This window comes from Paramormyrops kingsleyae, chromosome 19, assembly GCF_048594095.1.
Source record: "Paramormyrops kingsleyae isolate MSU_618 chromosome 19, PKINGS_0.4, whole genome shotgun sequence".
NCBI lineage: Eukaryota > Metazoa > Chordata > Actinopteri > Osteoglossiformes > Mormyridae > Paramormyrops > Paramormyrops kingsleyae.
In genome coordinates this window covers 15,261,789-15,283,742 of record NC_132815.1, presented here as the reverse complement: position 1 = coordinate 15,283,742, position 21,954 = coordinate 15,261,789, and the positions used below count along the sequence as shown (strand labels likewise).

The following is a 21,954-nucleotide window of genomic DNA, read 5'->3' as shown; positions in this document are numbered from 1 at the left end:
TTATCCGACATTTTTAATCAAAGCCACCAACAATAGCGGGAAGAGTTACAAATTACATGGACTCTCCGGGTTTGTGACTCACGACTCGTGTCTTGTTAGGGCAATGCTCTGTTGGCTGAGCTACAGGAGCAGACATCCTGATGTCTCCCCCTCTCGTGCAGTAGTTTCGTTTCTTTCTCGTCTCTGGCCAAAAGACGGTTTTGACTACCTGGTACTAATTACCGCCACACCCGAAAACGTGATCCCCTGTGATCTTGTCCTCCGCTTTATGATTCCGCCTGTTTTTTCATTGTCGTCCACACTCGCAATACTTTTCTTCGTGTCTCTTTTGTAAGACTCTGACAGATAAGGAAGGGCAGAGATCCACAGTCTATGGGCTCACGGCTTGCCATACTGTAGTTCAAACAGCTGTAACTCGCGCCTCTGTATTCCGCATAATGTTAATTCTCTCCCCGCCACTGCGAACACTGAACATCACAGGAAACATTGTTTATCAGGGATCAAAGAAGGGTTTAATTTATTTACACCCTATTATTTTGCTTTTTACAAAGACGCAATTAAACAAACTTTCGATTTCTGTCAGACTCATTTATTTAAATGATTTGGAACATTGAAAAACATACACTTTCGACAACTTCGGTCATATTAAAGTCGTGTGTTCATCATGGCAGCTCACAACAGCTTCGCCAATTGCCCCGTGTCAGGTTGATCTCCGTTCCCCAAAACTGGTCTACACCGGCTAGTGCAGCCGCATCCTCTTTGCTTTTGGGCTGGAAGAACTTGCGGAGCTGGAGAGATCAAACAAGCTGTTTAAATTTCTTTCAGAATGATTTATTCAAAATGATTTGGGAAATTGCAAAAATAATACAAAAATAACTTTGGACAACTTTGCTGAAATTAGAATATTTGTCTTCATTAGGAGTTCATGATATTTATAAATGTAGGCCTATATTATAGTGAAAATCGTAATTCAACAAAAGTAAAACATTGTGTCTGGGTCACTGTAATCATGGGTGTTGCTGGAGATTTTGAGCCCAGTGAAGGCGCATCATACTGCCCCCCATGCAGTCTAGACCAATTCAGTCCAATATTTTTAGTTCCCCAATCGCTCAGGGGCCCTTGGAATCGTCCAAACCCACCCCCCCATATGGCACCACCCTTGACAATAATTTTAGCGGCAGTTGGCCTAATTCAAAAGGCTTGATGCAAAACATTTCCCTAATATTTTTGAAGCCAGTGCTTCATTTATTAGACAGAGGAAGCATTGAAGCAGCAGGACTTTCACCCAGACCTGAAAAAACAAAGTGAGGTTATTTTTTATTGTTTTGTGAACAGGCACATACACAGGTGTGTCAGAAGCATTTTGAATGTGGGGGGGACACACTGGCATAAAACTAATATTTTATGTTAAATGTGGGGGGGTCCAAACAAATAGTTATGAAATGTGAGGGGGGCACGTTCCCCTCAGATTTAATGGCGGCGACTCCCAGGCACATACATGATATCTTGTAGTAGATTTATTACCTTGCACACACATAAGATTTCAAATGGAAATATATCATTTTGATGCACCAGGGGCTTGTGCTGTTTTATGCTCAGATCCGGCATCAATGCAACATGAATGGGGGGGTCAATTGTAATGCAGAGGATGGTGGTAACTTAAGCCAAAGATTATGCACGCTGTTTAAGAAGTGTATCATCACATTATACTGACACACAGAAACAGACACACGCTAATAGATAAACAAACCCCAGGAATCACGGTCCATCCACAGACCATCGCATGATAGCGACTCACTGAGCTTGATTTCAAAAGAGCCAGCAATGTTTACCTATTAATGAATTGTGGGGGTTTTTGTTCCATTTTCAGACGTCTGTTTGGTTTGTTAAAAGCTAGATGGATATAGATGCTAAGCTCACAACCTTCTTGAAATGCGTAGAAAGTTGCCAACCAGCTTGTGCTCCCCCACACAACTAGTCAAGTGACTGTGAGGATTTGAAGACCTGACTTTGGCTTTAATGAATTATGCTGGGCTGAATTATGTATTAGTATTTCTAAATGAAAATAAATAAAAGTAAATATTTCATTTTAGGCCATAATCTTCACTGAGGGGCGGGGCAGACCACCTGAGAGGGCGACACCGCCTTACCACCTCCCACCCACCCGGCGATGCGGGGCCTGTTCAGACTGATGTTGAGACTCCTGATTTAGAACGTTTTAGATGTTTTGAAATTGCTGTCCTAAGTTTCAGAAATGTGCCAGGACAAGAACAGTGACAGACAAAACCAAGACTTCATCACTCAGCAATTTACATTACAATTTTATTAGAACCCTGAGCTCATGGAATGTTGACAGCAGCTGCTGCACGAGAGGGGGAGCCCCGTGCCAGGCGGATCTCCGTTCCCAAATGCTGGCCTACACAGGACCGTGCAGCCGCCTCCTCTTTGCCGTGGGGCTGGATGTACTTGCGGAGCTGTCGGCCGACCGCTTGCGTTTCCTGTAGTGCATCGGGGCAACCGACTGTTGGAGTCTCTCTGCATCCCTGAGATGGATCTTCCAGGTCGCCCGATAGAAAACACAGCAACTGAAGCCCTCCTGTCTGCCGAGGGCAATGTGTCTCTGCAGGGCACTGAGGCTGTGGTGGGATCTCAGGCAATTGGCACACCTGTAGTGCGGCTCCCCATTGAGCATCTGCATGCGGGACACGCTGCTTATGAACTGCAGCTGCAGGTAATCATTTTCATGCAGGAGTGCTTCCAGCTCCAAGTCATCGGTGTGGCGATATTGGTGGCCAGCAGCTTCAGGCACCATGGCCGCGATGCCCTGGGTGGTACCGGTATACGGGTCGCTCTGGTAGCTGCTTCCTGCCATGGTGGCATCTCCAACAGAAGATCCGTGACTAGTGGAGTCTGTAGGAAGACAGTCATCCCAATGATTTATTTTTAATATGATCTTTCTACTGTAAGGACAGATGATTGAAAACATAAAAAATGTATTTGCCATGTACAGTTGTTGAGAGAACTCCCAAAATTAAATGTATCTAATTCAGTGAAGGCAGAAACATGTATGAAAGGCAAAAACTGTCTGCCAACAAATGTCCGAATATACAGAAAAATCTAGAAAAAGTATTGCGTGTTCTCATCCGAGGTATATTAATGCCTTCAATTCCGATCTGACTCCAACTGAAAACTCCACTGTTTGACACCTGTTTATATAGGCAGTAGCCCCTCCCTTTTTCTTCCACGCACCGCCTCTTCCCCGCCCCATCAGTGCGTCAACACCAAAGACATCTTGCGGTGTCTTCCTAGCCATACAGCATTCCAGTTTATAGGGTAATATTTGAATGAAGCACGGAATGGACAAGCTAAGTGTTTCCGGGATATCTGATTAATAAGAACTGTTGTTCAATGAGAACGTACACGGTGCTGATTACTGGAGGCGTGGTGGAATGGGTAAATGCTAAATATATTAACATGACACCATTACCTACATGACAATAAAATAAGTGTTAAAATGCTGGCAGACGATGGCCTTGTCATATTTTAGTCTCTCGTCGAGGCTCAGCATCAGCCTCTGACAGCTCAGTTACATTTCAGTTAATTCTCCAAAAAGTATAAAAGATAGGAAACTTACAAGATTCGGTTACATCCATTGGTTCTTCGTCCGAGGGAAAATGAAACGAGTCCATAGTGTCCATTAGCGACATCTCTCGTCGTGAAGGCGCACTTTACTAATCGGTGCTGGTGTTACTTTAATAGATCTAATTTTCGAGACAGTGAGCCGCGTCGCTTCACTCCCCGACTCATACATTAAATTTCGGTAAAGCTTTGGGCTATCCTGCCTCGACGTCCCATGCCCGGTTCACTTTCGGTGGATTACATTTTAGGTATGTAGCAGACGCTTTAGTCCAAAGCGGCGTACAAGCCAGGAAACATTTATCCGACATTTTTAATCAAAGCCACCAACAATAGCGGGAAGAGTTACAAATTACATGGACTCTCCGGGTTTGTGACTCACGACTCGTGTCTTGTTAGGGCAATGCTCTGTTGGCTGAGCTACAGGAGCAGACATCCTGATGTCTCCCCCTCTCGTGCAGTAGTTTCGTTTCTTTCTCGTCTCTGGCCAAAAGACGGTTTTGACTACCTGGTACTAATTACCGCCACACCCGAAAACGTGATCCCCTGTGATCCTGTCCTCCGCTTTATGATTCCGCCTGTTTTTTCATTGTCGTCCACACTCGCAATACTTTTCTTCGTGTCTCTTTTGTAAGACTCTGACAGATAAGGAAGGGCAGAGACCCACAGTCTATGGGCTCACGGCTTGCCATACTGTAGTTCAAACAGCTGTAACTCGCGCCTCTGTATTCTGCATAATGTTAATTCTCTCCCCGCCACTGCGAACACTGAACATCACAGGAAACATTGTTTATCAGGGATCAAAGAAGGGTTTAATTTATTTACACCCTATTATTTTGCTTTTTACAAAGACGCAATTAAACAAACTTTCGATTTCTGTCAGACTCATTTATTTAAATGATTTGGAACATTGAAAAACATACACTTTCGACAACTTCGGTCATATTAAAGTCGTGTGTTCATCATGGCAGCTCACAACAGCTTCGCCAATTGCCCCGTGTCAGGTTGATCTCCGTTCCCCAAAACTGGTCTACACCGGCTAGTGCAGCCGCATCCTCTTTGCTTTTGGGCTGGAAGAACTTGCGGAGCTGGAGAGATCAAACAAGCTGTTTAAATTTCTTTCAGAATGATTTATTCAAAATGATTTGGGAAATTGCAAAAATAATACAAAAATAACTTTGGACAACTTTGCTGAAATTAGAATATTTGTCTTCATTAGGAGTTCATGATATTTATAAATGTAGGCCTATATTATAGTGAAAATCGTAATTCAACAAAAGTAAAACATTGTGTCTGGGTCACTGTAATCATGGGTGTTGCTGGAGATTTTGAGCCCAGTGAAGGCGCATCATACTGCCCCCCATGCAGTCTAGACCAATTCAGTCCAATATTTTTAGTTCCCCAATCGCTCAGGGGCCCTTGGAATCGTCCAAACCCACCCCCCCATATGGCACCACCCTTGACAATAATTTTAGCGGCAGTTGGCCTAATTCAAAAGGCTTGATGCAAAACATTTCCCTAATATTTTTGAAGCCAGTGCTTCATTTATTAGACAGAGGAAGCATTGAAGCAGCAGGACTTTCACCCAGACCTGAAAAAACAAAGTGAGGTTATTTTTTATTGTTTTGTGAACAGGCACATACACAGGTGTGTCAGAAGCATTTTGAATGTGGGGGGGACACACTGGCATAAAACTAATATTTTATGTTAAATGTGGGGGGGTCCAAACAAATAGTTATGAAATGTGAGGGGGGCACGTTCCCCTCAGATTTAATGGCGGCGACTCCCAGGCACATACATGATATCTTGTAGTAGATTTATTACCTTGCACACACATAAGATTTCAAATGGAAATATATCATTTTGATGCACCAGGGGCTTGTGCTGTTTTATGCTCAGATCCGGCATCAATGCAACATGAATGGGGGGGTCAATTGTAATGCAGAGGATGGTGGTAACTTAAGCCAAAGATTATGCACGCTGTTTAAGAAGTGTATCATCACATTATACTGACACACAGAAACAGACACACGCTAATAGATAAACAAACCCCAGGAATCACGGTCCATCCACAGACCATCGCATGATAGCGACTCACTGAGCTTGATTTCAAAAGAGCCAGCAATGTTTACCTATTAATGAATTGTGGGGGTTTTTGTTCCATTTTCATATGCCCGTTTGGTTTGTTAAAAGCTAGATGGATATAGATGCTAAGATCACAACCTTCTTGAAATGCGTAGAAAGTTGCCAACCAGCTTGTGCTCCCCCACACAACTAGTCAAGTGACTGTGAGGATTTGAAGACCTGACTTTGGCTTTAATGAATTATGCTGGGCAGAATTATGTATTAGTATTTCTAAATGAAAATAAATAAAAGTAAATCATTCATTTTAGGCCATAATCTTCACTGAGGGGCGGGGCAGACCACCTGAGAGGGCGACACCGCCTTACCACCTCCCACCCACCCGGCGATGCGGGGCCTGTTTAGACTCCTGATTTAGAATGTTTTAGATGTTTTGAAATTGCTGTCCCAAGTTTCAGAAATGTGCCAGGACAAGAACAGTGACAGACAAAACCAAGACTTCATCACTCAGCAATTTACATTACAATTTTATTAGAACCCTGAGCTCGTGGAATGTTGACAGTAGCTACTGCACGAGAGGGGGAGCCCCGTGCCAGGCTGATCTCCGTTCCCAAATGCTGGCCTACACAGGACCGTGCAGCCGCCTCCTCTTTGCCGTGGGGCTGGATGTACTTGCGGAGCTGTCAGCTGACCGCTTGCATTTCCTGCAGTGCATCGGGGCAACCGACTGTTGGAGTCTCTCTGCATCCCTGAGATGGATCTTCCAGGTCGCCCGATAGAAAACACAGCAACTGAAGCCCTCCTGCCTGCCGAGGGCAATGTGTCTCTGCAGGGCACTGAGGCTGTGGTGGGATCTCAGGCAATTGGCACACCTGTAGTGCGGCTCCCCATTGAGCATCTGCATGCGGGACACGCTGCTTATGAACTGCAGCTGCAGGTAATCATTTTCATGCAGGAGTGCTTCCAGCTCCAAGTCATCGGTGTGGCGATTTTGGTTGCCAGCAGCTTCTGGCACCATGGCCGCGATGCCCTGGGTGGTACCGGTATACGGGTCGCTCTGGTAGCTGCTTCCTGCCATGGTGGCATCTCCAAAAGAAGATCCGTGACTAGTGGAGTCTGTAGGAAGACAGTCATCCCAATGATTTATTTTTAATATGATCTTTCTACTGTAAGGACAGATGATTGAAAACATAAAAAATGTATTTGCCATGTACAGTTGTTGAGATAACTCCCAAAATTAAATGTATCTAATTCAGTGAAGGCAGAAACATGTATGAAAGGCAAAAACTGTCTGCCAACAAATGTCCGAATATACAGAAAAATCTAGAAAAAGTATTGCGTGTTCTCATCCGAGGTATATTAATGCCTTCAATTCCGATCTGACTCCAACTGAGAACTCCACTGTTTGACACCTGTTTATATAGGCAGTAGCCCCTCCCTTTTTCTTCCACGCACCGCCTCTTCCCCGCCCCATCAGTGCGTCAACACCAAAGACATCTTGCGGTGTCTTCCTAGCCATACAGCATTCCAGTTTATAGGGTAATATTTGAATGAAGCACGGAATGGACAAGCTAAGTGTTTCCGGGATATCTGATTAATAAAAACTATTGTACAATGAGAACGTACACGGTGCTGATTACTGGAGGCGTGGTGGAATGGGTAAATGCTAAATATATTAACATGACACCATTACCTACATGACAATAAAATAAGTGTTAAAATGCTGGCAGACGATGGCCTTGTCATATTTTAGTCTCTCGTCGAGGCTCAGCATCAGCCCCTGACAGCTCAGTTACATTTCAGTTAATTCTCCAAAAAGTATAAAAGATAGGAAACTTACAAGATTCGGTTACATCCATTGGTTCTTCGTCCGAGGGAAAATGAAACGAGTCCATAGTGTCCACTAGCGACATCTCTCGTCGTGAAGGCGCACTTTACTAATCGGTGCTGGTGTTACTTTAATAGATCTAATAACTCCTCGACTCATACATTAAATTTCGGTAAAGCTTTGTGCTATCCTGCCTCGACGTCCCATGCCCCGTTAACTTTCGGTGGATTACATTTTAGGTATGTAGCAGACGCTTTAGTCCAAAGCGGCGTACAAGCCAGGAGACATTTATCCGACATTTTTAATCAAAGCCACCAACAATAACGGGAAGAGTTACAATTTACATGGACTCTCCGGGTTTGCGACTCACGGCTCGTGTCTTGTTAGGGCAATGCTTTGTTGGCTGAGCTACAGGAGCAGATATCCTGATTTCTCCCCCTCTCGTGCAGTAGTTTCGTTTCTTTCTCGTCTCTGGCCAAAAGACGGTTTTGACTACCTGGTACTAATTACCGCGACACCCGAAAACTTGATCCCCTGTGATCCTGTCCTCCGCTTTATGATTTCGCCTGTTTTTTCATTGTCGTCCACACTCGCAATACTTTTCTTCGTGTCTCTTTTGTAAGACTCTGACAAATGAGGAAGGGCAGAGACCCACAGTCTGTGGGCTCACGGCTTGCCATACTGTAGTTCAAACAGCTGTAACTCGCGCCTCTGTATTCTGCATAATGTTAATTCTCTCCCCGCCACTGCGAACACTGAGCATCACAGGAAACATTGTTTATCAGGGATCAAAGAAGGGTTTCATTTATTTACACCCTATTATTTTGCTTTTTACAAAGACGCAATTAAACAAACTTTCGATTTCTGTCAGACTCATTTATTTAAATGATTTGGAACATTGAAAAACATACACTTTCGACAACTTCGGTCATATTAAAGTCGTGTGTTCATCATGGCAGCTCACAACAGCTTCGCCAATTGCCCCGTGTCAGGTTGATCTCCGTTCCCCAAAACTGGTCTACACCGGCTAGTGCAGCCGCATCCTCTTTGCATTTGGGCTGGAAGAACTTGCGGCGCTGTCAGAAGACCGCTTGCGTTTCCTGCTGCGCATCGGGGCGCCCATGGTGCCCTGTGAGCTCCGAGTGTCGCTCCAGTAGTTGTCTCCTGCTACCGTGACAACGGTGACATCTCCAACAGAAGATCCTTGATTACTGGAGGTTGTAGGACGGCAGTCATCGAAAATATTTATTTTCAACATGATCTGACTGCTGCAATCACAGATGATTGAAAACACCAAAGAATTTGCCATGTGGAATGAGTCCAAAGTGTCCTAAAGAATAGATTCTCGACGTGAAGGCAAACTTTGCGAGTCTTCGCTGGTGTTACGGTAATAGCTCTAATTTTCGAGACAGTGAGCCGCGTCGCTTGAGCCAGGTCGCACGTCGCCATTCACTCCCAGATTCATGCATTAAATTTCGGTAAAGGTTTGTGCATGTTATCCTGCCTCGACGTCCCATGCCCGGTTCACTTTCGGTGGATTACATTTTAGGTATGTAGCAGACGCTTTAGTCCAAAGCGGCGTACTAGCCAGGAAAGATTTATCCGACATTTTTAATCAAAGCCACCAACAATAGCGGGAAGAGTTACAAATTACATGGACTCTCCGGGTTTGTGACTCACGACTCGTGTCTTGTTAGGGCAATGCTCTGTTGGCTGAGCTACAGGAGCAGACATCCTGATGTCTCCCCCTCTCGTGCAGTAGTTTCGTTTCTTTCTCGTCTCTGGCCAAAAGACGGTTTTGACTACCTGGTACTAATTACCGCCACACCCGAAAACGTGATCCCCTGTGATCCTGTCCTCCGCTTTATGATTCCGCCTGTTTTTTCATTGTCGTCCACACTCGCAATACTTTTCTTCGTGTCTCTTTTGTAAGACTCTGACAGATGAGGAAGGGCAGAGACCCACAGCCTATGGGCTCACGGCTTGCCATACTGTAGTTCAAACAGCTGTAACTCGCGCCTCTGTATTCCGCATAATGTTAATTCTCTCCCCGCCACTGCGAACACTGAACATCACAGGAAACATTGTTTATCATGGATCAAAGAAAGGTTTCATTTATTTACACCCTATTATTTTGCTTTTTGCAAAGAAGCAATTAAACAAACTTTCGATTTCTGTCAGACTCATTTATTAAATGATTTGGAACATTGAAAAACATGTACTTTGGACAACTTCGGTCATATTAAAATCGTGTGTTCATCATGGCAACTCACAACAGCTTCACGAATTGCCCAGTGGTCAGGTTGATCTCCGTTCCCAAAAGCTGGTCTACACCGGCTAGTGCAGCCGCATCCTCTTTGCTTTTGGGCTGGAAGAACTTGCGGCGCTGTCATCCGACCGCTTGCGTTTCCTGCTGCGCATCGGGGCGCCCATGGTGCCCTGTGAGCTCCGAGTGTCGCTCCAGTAGTTGTCTCCTGCTACCGTGACAACGGTGACATCTCCAACAGAAGATCCTTGATTACTGGAGGTTGTAGGACGGTAGTCATCGAAAATATTTATTTTCAATATGATCTGACTGCTGCAATCACAGATGATTGAAAACACCAAAGAATTTGCCATGTGGAATGAGTCCAAAGTGTCCGAAAGAAGAGATTCTCGACGTGAAGGCAAACTTTGCGAGTCTTCGCTGGTGTTACGGTAATAGCTCTAATTTTCGAGACAGTGAGCCTCGTCGCTTGAGCCAGGTCGCACGTCGCCATTCACTCCCAGATTCATGAATTAAATTTCGGTAAAGCTTTGTGCTATCCTGCCTCGACGTCCCATGCCCGGTTCACTTTCGGTGGATTACATTTTAGGTATGTAGCAGACGCTTTAGTCCAAAGCGGCGTACTAGCCAGGAGACATTTATCCGACATTTTTAATCAAAGCCACCAACAATAGCGGGAAGAGTTACAATTTACTTGCTGTAACTCGCGCCTCTGTATTCCGCATAATGTCAATTCTCTCCCCGCCACTGCGCACACTGAACATCACAGGAAACATTGTTTATCAGGGATCAAAGAAGGGTTTCATTTATACAAAGAAGCAATTAAACAAACTTTCGATTTCTTTCAGACTCATTTATTAAATGATTTGGAACATTGAAAAACATGTACTTTGGACAACTTCGGTCATATTAAAATCGTGTGTTCATCATGGCAACTCACAACAGCTTCACGAATTGCCCCGTGGTCTGGTTGATCTCCGTTCCCCAAAGCTGGTCTACACCGGCTAGTGCAGCCGCATCCTCTTTGCTTTTGGGCTGGAAGAACTTGCGGCGCTGTCAGAAGACCGCTTGCGTTTCCTGCTGCGCATCGGGGCGTCCATGGTGCCCTGTGAGCTCCGAGTGTCGCTCCTGTAGTTGTCTCCTGCTACCGTGACAACGGTGACATCTCCAACAGAAGTTCCTTGATTACTGGAGGTTGTAGGACGGCAGTCATCGAAAATATTTATTTTAAATATGATCTGTCTGTTGTAATCACAGATGATTGAAAACACCAAAGTTGCCATCTGAAATGAGTTCAGAGTGTCCGAAAGAAACGATTCTTGAATGCAAACAGAAATCTCTGATGACAAGTACACAGTAATTCAATACGTTTCTAGAAAATTTACTGAAAACCACACAAATGAATTTATCTCATTTTAAAGACAGTAATAGGCAAATTTTGCAAGTCTGCGCTGGTGTTACATTAATACCTCCAATTTGCGAGACGACGTTAGCGGAGCCCTGAGCCGGGTCACCCGCCGTCATTAACTCCCTCACTCATGTATTAAAGTTAGTCTTCACTTTATTCTGTCCTGCCTCGGCTCTTTATTCCCTCCTCAGTTTCTGTACTCAGCGGTTTTATTGACCACATCCCAAACCTCTCACTCGCCCACCCCCCTTGGAGATTTAACCAATAAACAGTCTCAATTATTATTGGCAAATACTGAAACGAAAATGATAATCAAACCATTTCTCCTATCAAAAGTAAAATGAAACTATACGGGCAAATGATACTCGAAAACTAGCCGGAAACTGAAACAAACTTACAATTGGTAGAAACGAAAATCTGTGGTTTGTCAGTTTTTCATTGATTGCATAGAATTACTTTGATCCAATACAATGTTTTATGTGTGTTATCTTAGCTTTTTGTCCGTAACAAAGTACAAACGTCGGGTCTCAACGCAAAAGCATGATTTCAGTGATGGCAAACACGGCCGCTGCTTATGGACTCACACCCCATCGGTAACCCGCTCCTGATAAAACCGGTGTTCTGTCGAAAAATACTACCTATCGAGACGTGCTATCGAGCCTTTCTGCGCTTATGCAGTTCCACCGTCTTGGGGTTAGGGTTAAGGTAAGGGTTTTGGGGGGTTAGGGTTAGGGTAAGAGTTAGGGCTATCGAATTAGCACTACGGTAGCATTTTTCGACAAGACAGAATATATCGACAGAACACCGGCCCTGTCTAGTTAACTCTCCCTATGTGAACCTCTCTTCATAGTTCAGTGGTAGCTTGTCGGATTTATAACGTACCACAGTTTAAATGGACTTCATATTCGTTCACTTACATTTTGCCCATTTTGCCCTTAAATCCAAGAAGTTATCCCGATAAGCCAGTAACCCCTCTTCGTAATACAGGCCCCACGTCACCGCACTCTGAGACACCGACAGCACTTTTAATCAGGGATTAATGGACGCGCACGATTTTTATTACCCTTTATTCTGCATTTTTTGTGTATGTAAAGAACTAGTACAAGAGAGGAATAGACTCATCAATTTTAATAGAGGGAAAAAGGCCATGACAGTTATCATGGGTAATGTGTACTCAGCCATTACAGAGAGCTGACGTGTGACTCAATATTTTTGCATATATAGTCACCACTCCATAGATGTGCAGCATACCAACACCAAGATTTTAGAAACACTTGAAACATTAAAATAACTTTTCATATTAAAAGTATAGTATACAGTTGCAATAAAACATGTTGAATAGCACTAATATTTATATATAGTATGATTTTATGACCCAAACCATTACATAGTTTTGGCTTTTATTTAGTTTCAGTGATCTTTCAGCAAGTTCCTCAAAACAATTCCCATTTTTCACAGCCAACTTGCAGATAATGGACACTGTGTCAAATTTGCTAAACTGGACAGGTGACTGCAGTGCCAATCCCAGCACAGGTGCCCAAACGTTCCCTTTAACTTCTTGTTTAGCACACAGGAGACGGACATCAACTTGCCATTAGTTAAAAGCACCAAATACACCTCAGAAAACACAGCATCCATCGCCACTGTACTGGGGTGGCTGTATTCATATACTTTGGCCTAATCAAAGAGGATGTCTGAACATTTAATTGGCAAAAAACCCATCACGATGGAGGAAGATGAAAGAGGATATTGAAGACCATCAACTGAAATATTAGTTTATTGTTGGTACAAATCAACATGCTGATATCACAGAAGAGAGCAGCAAACTATTTTGTCCCAGTGAGGCTTATTTGTTATTACAGGACGGAGCGCCTTATTTCACAAGCACTGATACAGTCAGAGGGGTGGGGGGGGACACAGTTTTCAAGATGCTACATGCTATCAGACCTCCCCAACCCTCGAAGCCACTGCAACCTCCGACAGTACAACCTCCCTACAGCGATTATTAGCATCAGGCAAAGTAGTTCAATTGACCAAGACCCTTCAGGCAGGTTCTCCTGTGACTCCAGAGGCTCCCTCACCTCAGAGTCACTGTGGATATGCTTCAACAATCATGGCATGACCCTAGAAAAGACACCAACAATAAATCAGAGAGTGAGACAAACATCTTTCCGAGAGAAACACTGAGTTTGCTAATGTTCTTATTACTTAAGTTCATAAAAAAGGGGTGGAAAGCCTTCTCAGGTACTGCTAAGGAGGTATTTTTGCTGTGCGATTATTCTTTGTCTTATCCAGCAGTTAAAAAAGCAGATGAAAACAGGCCAGTACACAGTGACTCCCTGTATAACATGTCATGCGCAGGGCAGATTTACGGTGACCCAGGACCCCCGCCTGCCAGATTACCTGCCCTCCCGCAGCACAGGCCGCCACCAGTCCATACTGCCCCCCCTCCTTGCGCAGCCTGTGAGCTGTGGTGGTCACCAGCCGGCAGCCGGTGGCCCCGAACGGGTGGCCCAGGGACAGGGAGCCTCCCCAGGTATTCAACTTCTCCATCGGCACCGACCCGACCTGGACCAACAGGACCACTGTCAGGCGTCTGAAGATCAGCACTAACTCTCAGCTCTCCCCAAATTTAACAACAGTGCTTAAGTTACCTTCGACTTCTTTCCAACATAGGTTTGGGCGAACCAATCCGAGTCCATGGCTTTCAGGTTTGCCATAATTTGGCCCTAAAAAAAACAAAAACAAGAACAAAAAACAATTGTACCAGGTTATCCCCTCTGGGGTCTAGGGGTAGGAAACACACTTTCACTGACTGGGGCATGATCACACATTTCTTCAAATATCATAAACTTAATTCATGGCAAATCAATTATTTCTTATATATTTGTTTTGCCATTACACTCATCTTTATTTTAATGTATATTGTAAATATGTATAATGTATATATGTAAATATGATTTTTGTTAAGTTTGTAATTTGACATCAAAGCATAGGCATTGCAAAATGCAGTTTGGAACACTTGCAGAAACATTATAAAATCACATAGTAAGCAATGCTGGCAGTTTGTTTTGATCCCAGATATCTGATCACCAAAGTCTTGGCTACATGAAGAAGACTAAATGGTGAACCAGTGACCTTCTGATCGCCTGCTGAACCTCATGTAAACATACAGTCCCTGGAAATATGTAATGTACAGTAACAAAAAGAAATCAAACAGCAAAGGCAAACAGATCTACAGTGTATTGCTCCCACCATGATAAAATCACATTTGCCCAGTTTCTTATACCACGGTGGCAGCAACACGCTGCCATACAGATGAACTACAAACTCACCGCAAAAGCTTCATGGAACTCGAGAACATCAATATCGGCTAACGTCAACCCGGTCTTCTCCAGGATCTTCGAGGTGCTGTAAGTGGGCCTGAAACGGGCCAGAACAGCTGCATCAGAGGACCCACAGACACAGGGGTCATCGCCCAGAGACTCTACATCACACACACACACACAATATTAGGAAGACAGTACTTCTCCTAGATGTTCAAGATGGTTTGGACAGAACAGGACAATCACCCATATGATTCTTTGTCTGGCCCAGTATTTTACCAATTAATTAAGACTAGATAAATGTTTGGTAGGACAGGTTTAACCCCTCAATGCAACTCACCCTAAAAGAAGCTGATCTTTCGGGTCTTGGGACACAAAGACAAAATCTCTGCAAAGGAAACATGACACTTGAAGCGTAAAACACAAAATGACTGGCTGAGAAGGTAGACAGTTGACGTGAACAACCCCATGAGGCTCAGGACCAACCTCACACACACGTGGCCTGGCTGAGGACCAACCTCACACACACGTGACCTGGCTGAGGACCCAACCTCACACACACGTGACCTGGCTGAGGACCCAACCTCACACACACGTGACCTGGCTGAGGACCCAACCTCACACACACGTGACCTGGCTGAGGACCCAACCTCACACACACGTGACCTGGCTGAGGACCAACCTCACACACACGTGGCCTAGCTGAGGACCCAACCTCATACACACGTGACCTGGCTGATGACCCAACCTCATACACACGTGACCTGGCTGAGGACCAACCTCACACACACGTGACCTGGCTGAGGACCCAACCTCACACACACGTGGCCTAGCTGAGGACCCAACCTCATACACACGTGACCTGGCTGAGGACCCAACCTCACACACACGTGGCCTAGCTGAGGACCCAACCTCACACACACGTGGCCTAGCTGAGGACCCAACCTCACACACACGTGGCCTAGCTGAGGACCCAACCTCACACACACGTGGCCTAGCTGAGGACCCAACCTCACACACACGTGGCCTAGCTGAGGACCCAACCTCATACACACGTGACCTGGCTGAGGACCCAACCTCATACACACGTGGCCTGGCTGAGGACCCAACCTCATACACACGTGGCCTGGCTGAGGACCCAACCTCATAATGCCCCCTGCCATTAGGGGTGTGACACCTGCCTGGCTTACCTCAGATACGCTTTGGGCTTGAATCCCATGGCCAAAGCCTTTTCTTCTGACATGATGAGAGTGGAGGAGGCGCCGTCGGTCTGTTCAATCGGCCGCCCGGGGGGAGGGAGACAGGAAACGTGGGCATTAGCGCATGTTAGCCAAACGAGCTAGCGCAGCTGTCTGTCCACTTACCAAGAAAGAGGAGTTGGCAGCAGTGACCGTGCCATGGGGCTTGATGAAAGCGGGCTTCAGCTTGGCCATCTGATCCAAGGAGCTTGGGCGGATGCCGTTGTCCTTGGAAACCATGCCCTTCCCTATTCAGGTGGAACAGGTGCCAGCCTTAAAGCTTCAGAAGAAACCTTAACCCAGTACACCCCACACACCAAAAACCTCCAGAAGCCAGTGTGAGACACTAATGTTAAGTAGTGTTAAGTACACCAATACAGAAAAATAATTTGAATACAAAAGAACCCGCGCCTTGCTAGTCCGTGCACCGCTAACCTGTATCCTGCTAACCTATACTTCGCTAATCTTCCACACGTTAGCCAACAGTCTGCTAGCCCACACCCAATTAGCCCATATCCCGCTGGCTCATGCTCCCCTAACCCGCAATCCGCTAATCCATACCCGCTAACCCGCAGCACGCTAGTCCATACCTCGCTAGCCCATTCCTAGCTAACCGGCACCCACCTGGCACACTGATGCTGAGAACGTCACTGAGGAACCCGGCGTCCTGCGCCTTCTTGGCGAAGTTGTGGGAGCGAAAAGCAAACTCGTCCTGCTCAAGGCGGGTCACGCCGAAGGCGGCTGCCAGTCGGTCCGCGGAGTGACCCATGGTCTCCCCGGTGGAGAACTCTGCCACGGCAGGCAGCTGTCATACAGCAGTGGGAAGGGGGAGGGGATCAGAACAGTCACACGTCCAGAGTACAACTTCACTGCACCACCAAAGCAGAGCAAAGTGCATGTGGCACACAGGGTCACCTCAGGGGCAAAGTGGCTCAGTCTCATCTTGCCCAGCAGCGCCATCCTCTGGCCAAAGGTCTTAGCTTTGTTCAGGGATAGCATGATCTTCCTCATCTTGCGGCTGTGTCGGATGGGAACGTCGGACATGAACTCGACTCCACCGGCCACCACGGTGTCGCACTGTCCCGCCGCTATCAGGCCGACAGCTGCGTGGGAACACCAACAGCGCGTCCCTCACAGTCAGTAACGGGAACCCGACTCGCCATGCCCCCTCAAAGTTTAAACGAGGCCCCCGCTGAGGAAGTCGGGGACCGGAAGCACGTACCGGTGGTCATGGCCTGATTGGAGGAGATGCAGGCCATCGTTACAGTGTGGGCTGGGATCTTATCAGAAAATCCGGCTCCGAGAGCAGCCTGCACACATTACCAAACGAACTATGAGCCAGACCACATCAACCACAGGCTCTTCCTAAAATATGACAGCCACATGGGGTCTTAAAACCATTCTGAAGACAGTTAACAGCATTTGAACAGAGGGGACTTCAAGCCCTAAGATCGATTTAGGAAATGCATAGAACATTCTGGCAGAGTTCGGTGCATCATGAAGATTTGTTTCATTGGCTTGGACTCTGGCCAAAAATCAATTGTTCAAATACAAACTACAAAGACCATTACAAAGCGTGCTCTGGAATGGCAGCCAGTTGACCCACTATCCAAAAGACTAAGATGAGAATAGGAACATGGTCTGCATTTCAAGCAGAGACTTTGTCAGCAGACACCAAGGTCTCAATCGAACATATTATATCTGGTGTCAGAAACATAAAACCATAGTTTCTACAGCCAGATCTCCAAACTGTTGATTTACTCAAGTCATTTAGTGGTGCTTACCTCTCTGGCAACATTACTGGTCTTCACCTCCTGAATCACTGTGCCAAACACGAGGTACTCAACAGCGTCCTTTGGGAGGCCGGTCTTAGTCAGGAGACCCCTGGAGTGAGAAGATAAGTCCATCACATGATCCTTCAAGGCAGCTAGCAGAACATTCTGGAAATTATAATCTACTGTCCAAGATATGACACCCCCCCCCACAGAAGTTAATCCACATTGCCAAGCATCAGTGACCCTCATGTTTTCACAGGGTCTTCAGGCCCTGCTCACTGCTTATAAAGACAACAGCTGCTTACTGGAGAGAAGCTCTGGCCAGGTCGTGGGGCATCAGATCATTGTATCTGAACAAAGACAAACAGATGAGACTTAAAGTGCACTTCATCTGACAGACAACTGCTGAAAAAATGCTAATACATTATGCTAGATCAGGATAAAGAAGATAGCCAGGGGACGAGAAAGACAACAGATATGATTACAAGAACTGAGGCCCCCTGGTGCCTGAAACCCAGTATTGCACTGTGGACCTGAGTGAACCTGACAGTTTCCACTGACCGGGCAAACAGGACATACACATGGCCACCAGCTACATCCCCCTACGACTGCCTGCAGAGGCCAAAGGAGGGCATATAAACCCAATAAAACATGTACATGAACTGAACATGCTGTGTTCTACAGGTCCCATAACATGTTACCTCAGGAGAAGATGTGAAGATGACTTACGTGGTACCAGCCATCAGAAATGGTGTGCGGACCCCTTCCACTAAAACGATGTTCTTCACACCAGATTTGGCCAGGGTTTTTTTGCTTTTAGGTTGACCTTTTTTTGAAAAGCCAGGAAAAAAAAAACCACACAATGAGTTAGATAACTGGATATTTATCAACTAGTCACACAACATTCGCCACAACAGCAATTCTCAACCCATAGGTTGTGACCCAAATTTAGGTTCCGGCAAGTTCTGAAAGGGTCACGAGGCAGAGTTGGAAATGTATGCATTTTTTCAAATCAGCAAGCTTCTATGCTGATCCACGATCAGATTTCCCAGTCCCAATCCTAGAATTAACCTATATAAACAGGTCTTGGTTCTACAAATGCTTAGCACAAAACTAGTAAACACTATCAAAGAAGCCAAATCACAGATGCTTAATTTAAAATTCACTGGCACATCCAATCAGATTTGGGCGATAGGCATTGACTGGTATAAGCTGCAGAGTGCACTGTGTGCTTGATCATAGTGCTAATTTAAACCAATACTTGATATTGGGTCATGACTGAGCTGGCATGGTAAAAATTGGGTTATGGTGCAAAAAGGTCGAGAACCACTGATTTACAAAGTGCCATTGTTTTAAGGATCCATCCATCACATGGTCATGTGAAGTATCCTAATATTAGCAACCTAGCAGTTTAAAGCTGAATTTATATTAACAACTTAGGACTGTCTTATGGAAGTCAACCACATTCTTGGACCATCAACATCAAATTAAAGAGACATAATAATAACATTAACAAATCCGAGAGCTATACAAGACTGATAAATGAATTGAATTTAAGAATATGATTCAGCAGTTTTTCCAATTTACGATCACAATATTTTTCCATTAGGGTTGTAACAAACATCCAAACTCTCCAGAGTTTGCAAAAAATGCGTTCGTGAACCTAAAGCAGTGTTCGTGAACCTAAAGCAGTGTTCGTGAACCTAAAGCAGTGTTCGTGAACCTAAAGCAGTGTTCGTGAACCTAATGCAGTGTTCGTGAACCTAATGCAGTGTTCGTGAACCTAATGCAGTGTTCGTGAACCTAATGCAGTGTTCGTGAACCTAATGCAGTGTTCGTGAACCTAATGCAGTGTTCGTGAACCTAATGCAGTGTTCGTGTATAAGTAGAATTTATTTATTCATTATTCTGGATTTTCACAATTACTAAAGGAGAATAAGTAATCATTAAGTCTAATAGTTTATACCAGAGTTTACTATACCAGAAATCTTTGTAAATTATATTACTGTGTTCAGTAATATGACTTCAACACATATAATTTAGATGCCTCATATTTATACATTTATACATATCAATACAGATGTGATTTTTACTGGCCTTGTTTTACTCTTCAGTTGATATTATTATAGCAAGCTCTCTTGTTGCAGAGCTAATCTCTTGCACAGCTAATTCATTTTACATATTCAAATATCACCAATCGTTCAAAAACAATAACTCTTCAAAAAGCATTTCTACTGTCAAACATTTGTAATGATATGGAACACGTCATTATTAGACCATGAAACACCAAATCTTAACTAAATTGAAAATGAAGACTGATAACATGATTCGAAACTTCTTGTGTTTCGGGGCGAGGCCTACTTGATGAACTGTGTATAGATAATAATTCACTCATGATGCTCAGTTTGTAAAAGTTCCCTTATGGAGTTTAAACATAGTGGAGGCACCACAAAGTGGAGGAACCACAAACTTTAGACTAAAACTAATGATGTTTAATAATAAGGACATCAGTAGTGTGCTAATGCAACCGTAAACTGTTGATAAGTGACATTTCTGAATTAAAACACTGAAGATAAAAGACATGCAGTATTCCCTTATTTGAACAGCTGGCAATGCTGAAAATTTCCAAATAATAAAGAGATAAGAAACTAAAAACTTCTGTGTAATAATAACGTCTTGCAAACTGATTAGTGTATTGCTGTACTGTGTCGTGAAATGGTTCCTCTTGCCCACGGCCTGGCGACACACAGCCCTATTTTCAGTTTTATTTTAGCATATGGAACTGTGTGATTTTATGACCAACATCAACACAACTTCAAGGTTTTCACTGCTATGAAAGTAAAAACACTAGCTGTCCCACCCAGGACATGGAGTATCTGAAATTTTGATAGACTGATATAACAGCGCCCAAAATGTACATCACATACCGATACAGTGGCCTGACTAATAAAGACACCTGCCTAACACACACAGCCTCTTCCGCCAAACAGTATATCGTTTGGCTGCAACAAATGCAGCATGTACACAGTGCCAAGAGGTCCACTTACAGTTTGGCTGAGCATTAGAATGGCTAAGGTGCTAGAAAGTAAGCGATTTGGTCCCAAAAATCACACCAAAATTGGTTCAATACACGGTGCTTCACGGTATTTCAGTGCTCAAAAACAACCTGTTAATGAGCGGGAGGAGAATCACCAGGTTCTTTTCAGATAAGACAAAAGCCAGGGTGTGCGGAAAGGTGTCTCTAAATATACAACTCGACAACCACTGATGTGGTTCTGGAGACAAAGGGGATTCCAGCAGTACATTACTTAATCAAGCAACCACTGAGGGTGTAACATCACCAAACTTTATCCTACCTGGAGCCTGGAGGTGAGTGGATGTGCCTAAACATCTGGCCACTAAAAAAAAAAACAAACAAAAACAATAACCACAGGAAACAAGTGATCAACAAAGATTCTTTTCACTTTCCAGAGTGAAATTACACACATTACAGTGGCTTGCACTGCCCTATCTTCATATAAGAGAGAGAAGTTCACCCTGGGAAGCAGATGATAATTTAAATGTCACTTTACCAGTATGCCCAACCCAGGATGAGGTCACTGGGCTGTTACGGACACTCTTCATTAGCATCAATGCCATTTTCACCTGAAACACAGAAACAGCAACTTTAACACATTGCACATTTTCAGTTGCATACTACATTTTAACTTGTGGCTATTATTAGAAAAGCTTTGCTCTTAGCACCAGCTTAAAAAACAAACGCAGCCATGATACATGTATAATACACGGTAAAATAGGTGCGCTGTGTCTCTGATCTTTAGCGTCTGTCTGTTTGCTGTATGGCATGACCTTTCACCCACTTTCCACTCAGTCTCAAAGGGCTCGTTAAATCAGGGCCAGCAGGGAAGGACGTTCGCATTACAGCACAAATTTCCTTTAGTGGGTTCGGATGAACACCCCAGCTCCCAAACACAGCCACAGCGTACGGTTACACAGCCGGTAATGACCGCCATGTACAGACACTCAGCCGACAGCACAGATAACTAACAGACTGCCAACTAACAGACTGCCACCTCACAGACCCCACAAAAAAAGTATTTTGCTGCACGGAAATAAACCTATGTTCACATGTACTTATAGTAAAATGTATGCATGTAAGCAGATAAATAATCTTACAACTTCTCAGAGAGTATCCACAGGAACAGCACTTCTCCACCTTCGCCTACAAATCGCAGTTCAAGTGCGCTGCTGTCTACTACACAACATCCCCGACAATTCGTCACGGCTTCAGGACCCCAAAATATAGTTGTCGAGAACTATGCCTGCCATTAATGTTCAGCTTTAAAGTCCTCGACATCATTTAATTAAAACAATTTGCCGTTTTAAGACGTTATT

The 21,954-nt window shown here is 44.6% G+C and overlaps 1 protein-coding gene and 1 long non-coding RNA gene across 2 annotated transcripts; both read right to left on the bottom strand.

The window, feature by feature from the left end:
- Positions 1–6,228: 6,228 nt before the first annotated feature.
- Positions 6,229–8,282, bottom strand: LOC140581149 (uncharacterized). The gene is made up of 2 exons (XR_011984198.1): positions 7,559–8,282; positions 6,229–6,834 (listed from the first exon to the last, which is right to left on the bottom strand). It is a non-coding gene; the product is annotated as an uncharacterized lncRNA (long non-coding RNA).
- A 4,699-nt stretch (positions 8,283–12,981) lies between these two features.
- On the bottom strand, positions 12,982–21,839 carry hadhb (hydroxyacyl-CoA dehydrogenase trifunctional multienzyme complex subunit beta). The gene is made up of 16 exons (XM_023826528.2): positions 21,736–21,839; positions 21,132–21,204; positions 20,916–20,957; positions 18,289–18,385; positions 17,865–17,909; positions 17,569–17,668; positions 17,007–17,094; positions 16,700–16,887; positions 16,409–16,589; positions 15,911–16,032; positions 15,737–15,816; positions 14,887–14,934; positions 14,556–14,643; positions 13,875–13,949; positions 13,624–13,788; positions 12,982–13,344 (listed from the first exon to the last, which is right to left on the bottom strand). Exons 2-16 carry the CDS (start codon positions 21,196–21,198, stop codon positions 13,309–13,311), a joined length of 1,422 nt encoding a protein of 473 aa, XP_023682296.1. The 5' UTR covers positions 21,199–21,204; positions 21,736–21,839; the 3' UTR covers positions 12,982–13,308.
- Between the last annotated feature and the right edge of the window lie 115 nt (positions 21,840–21,954).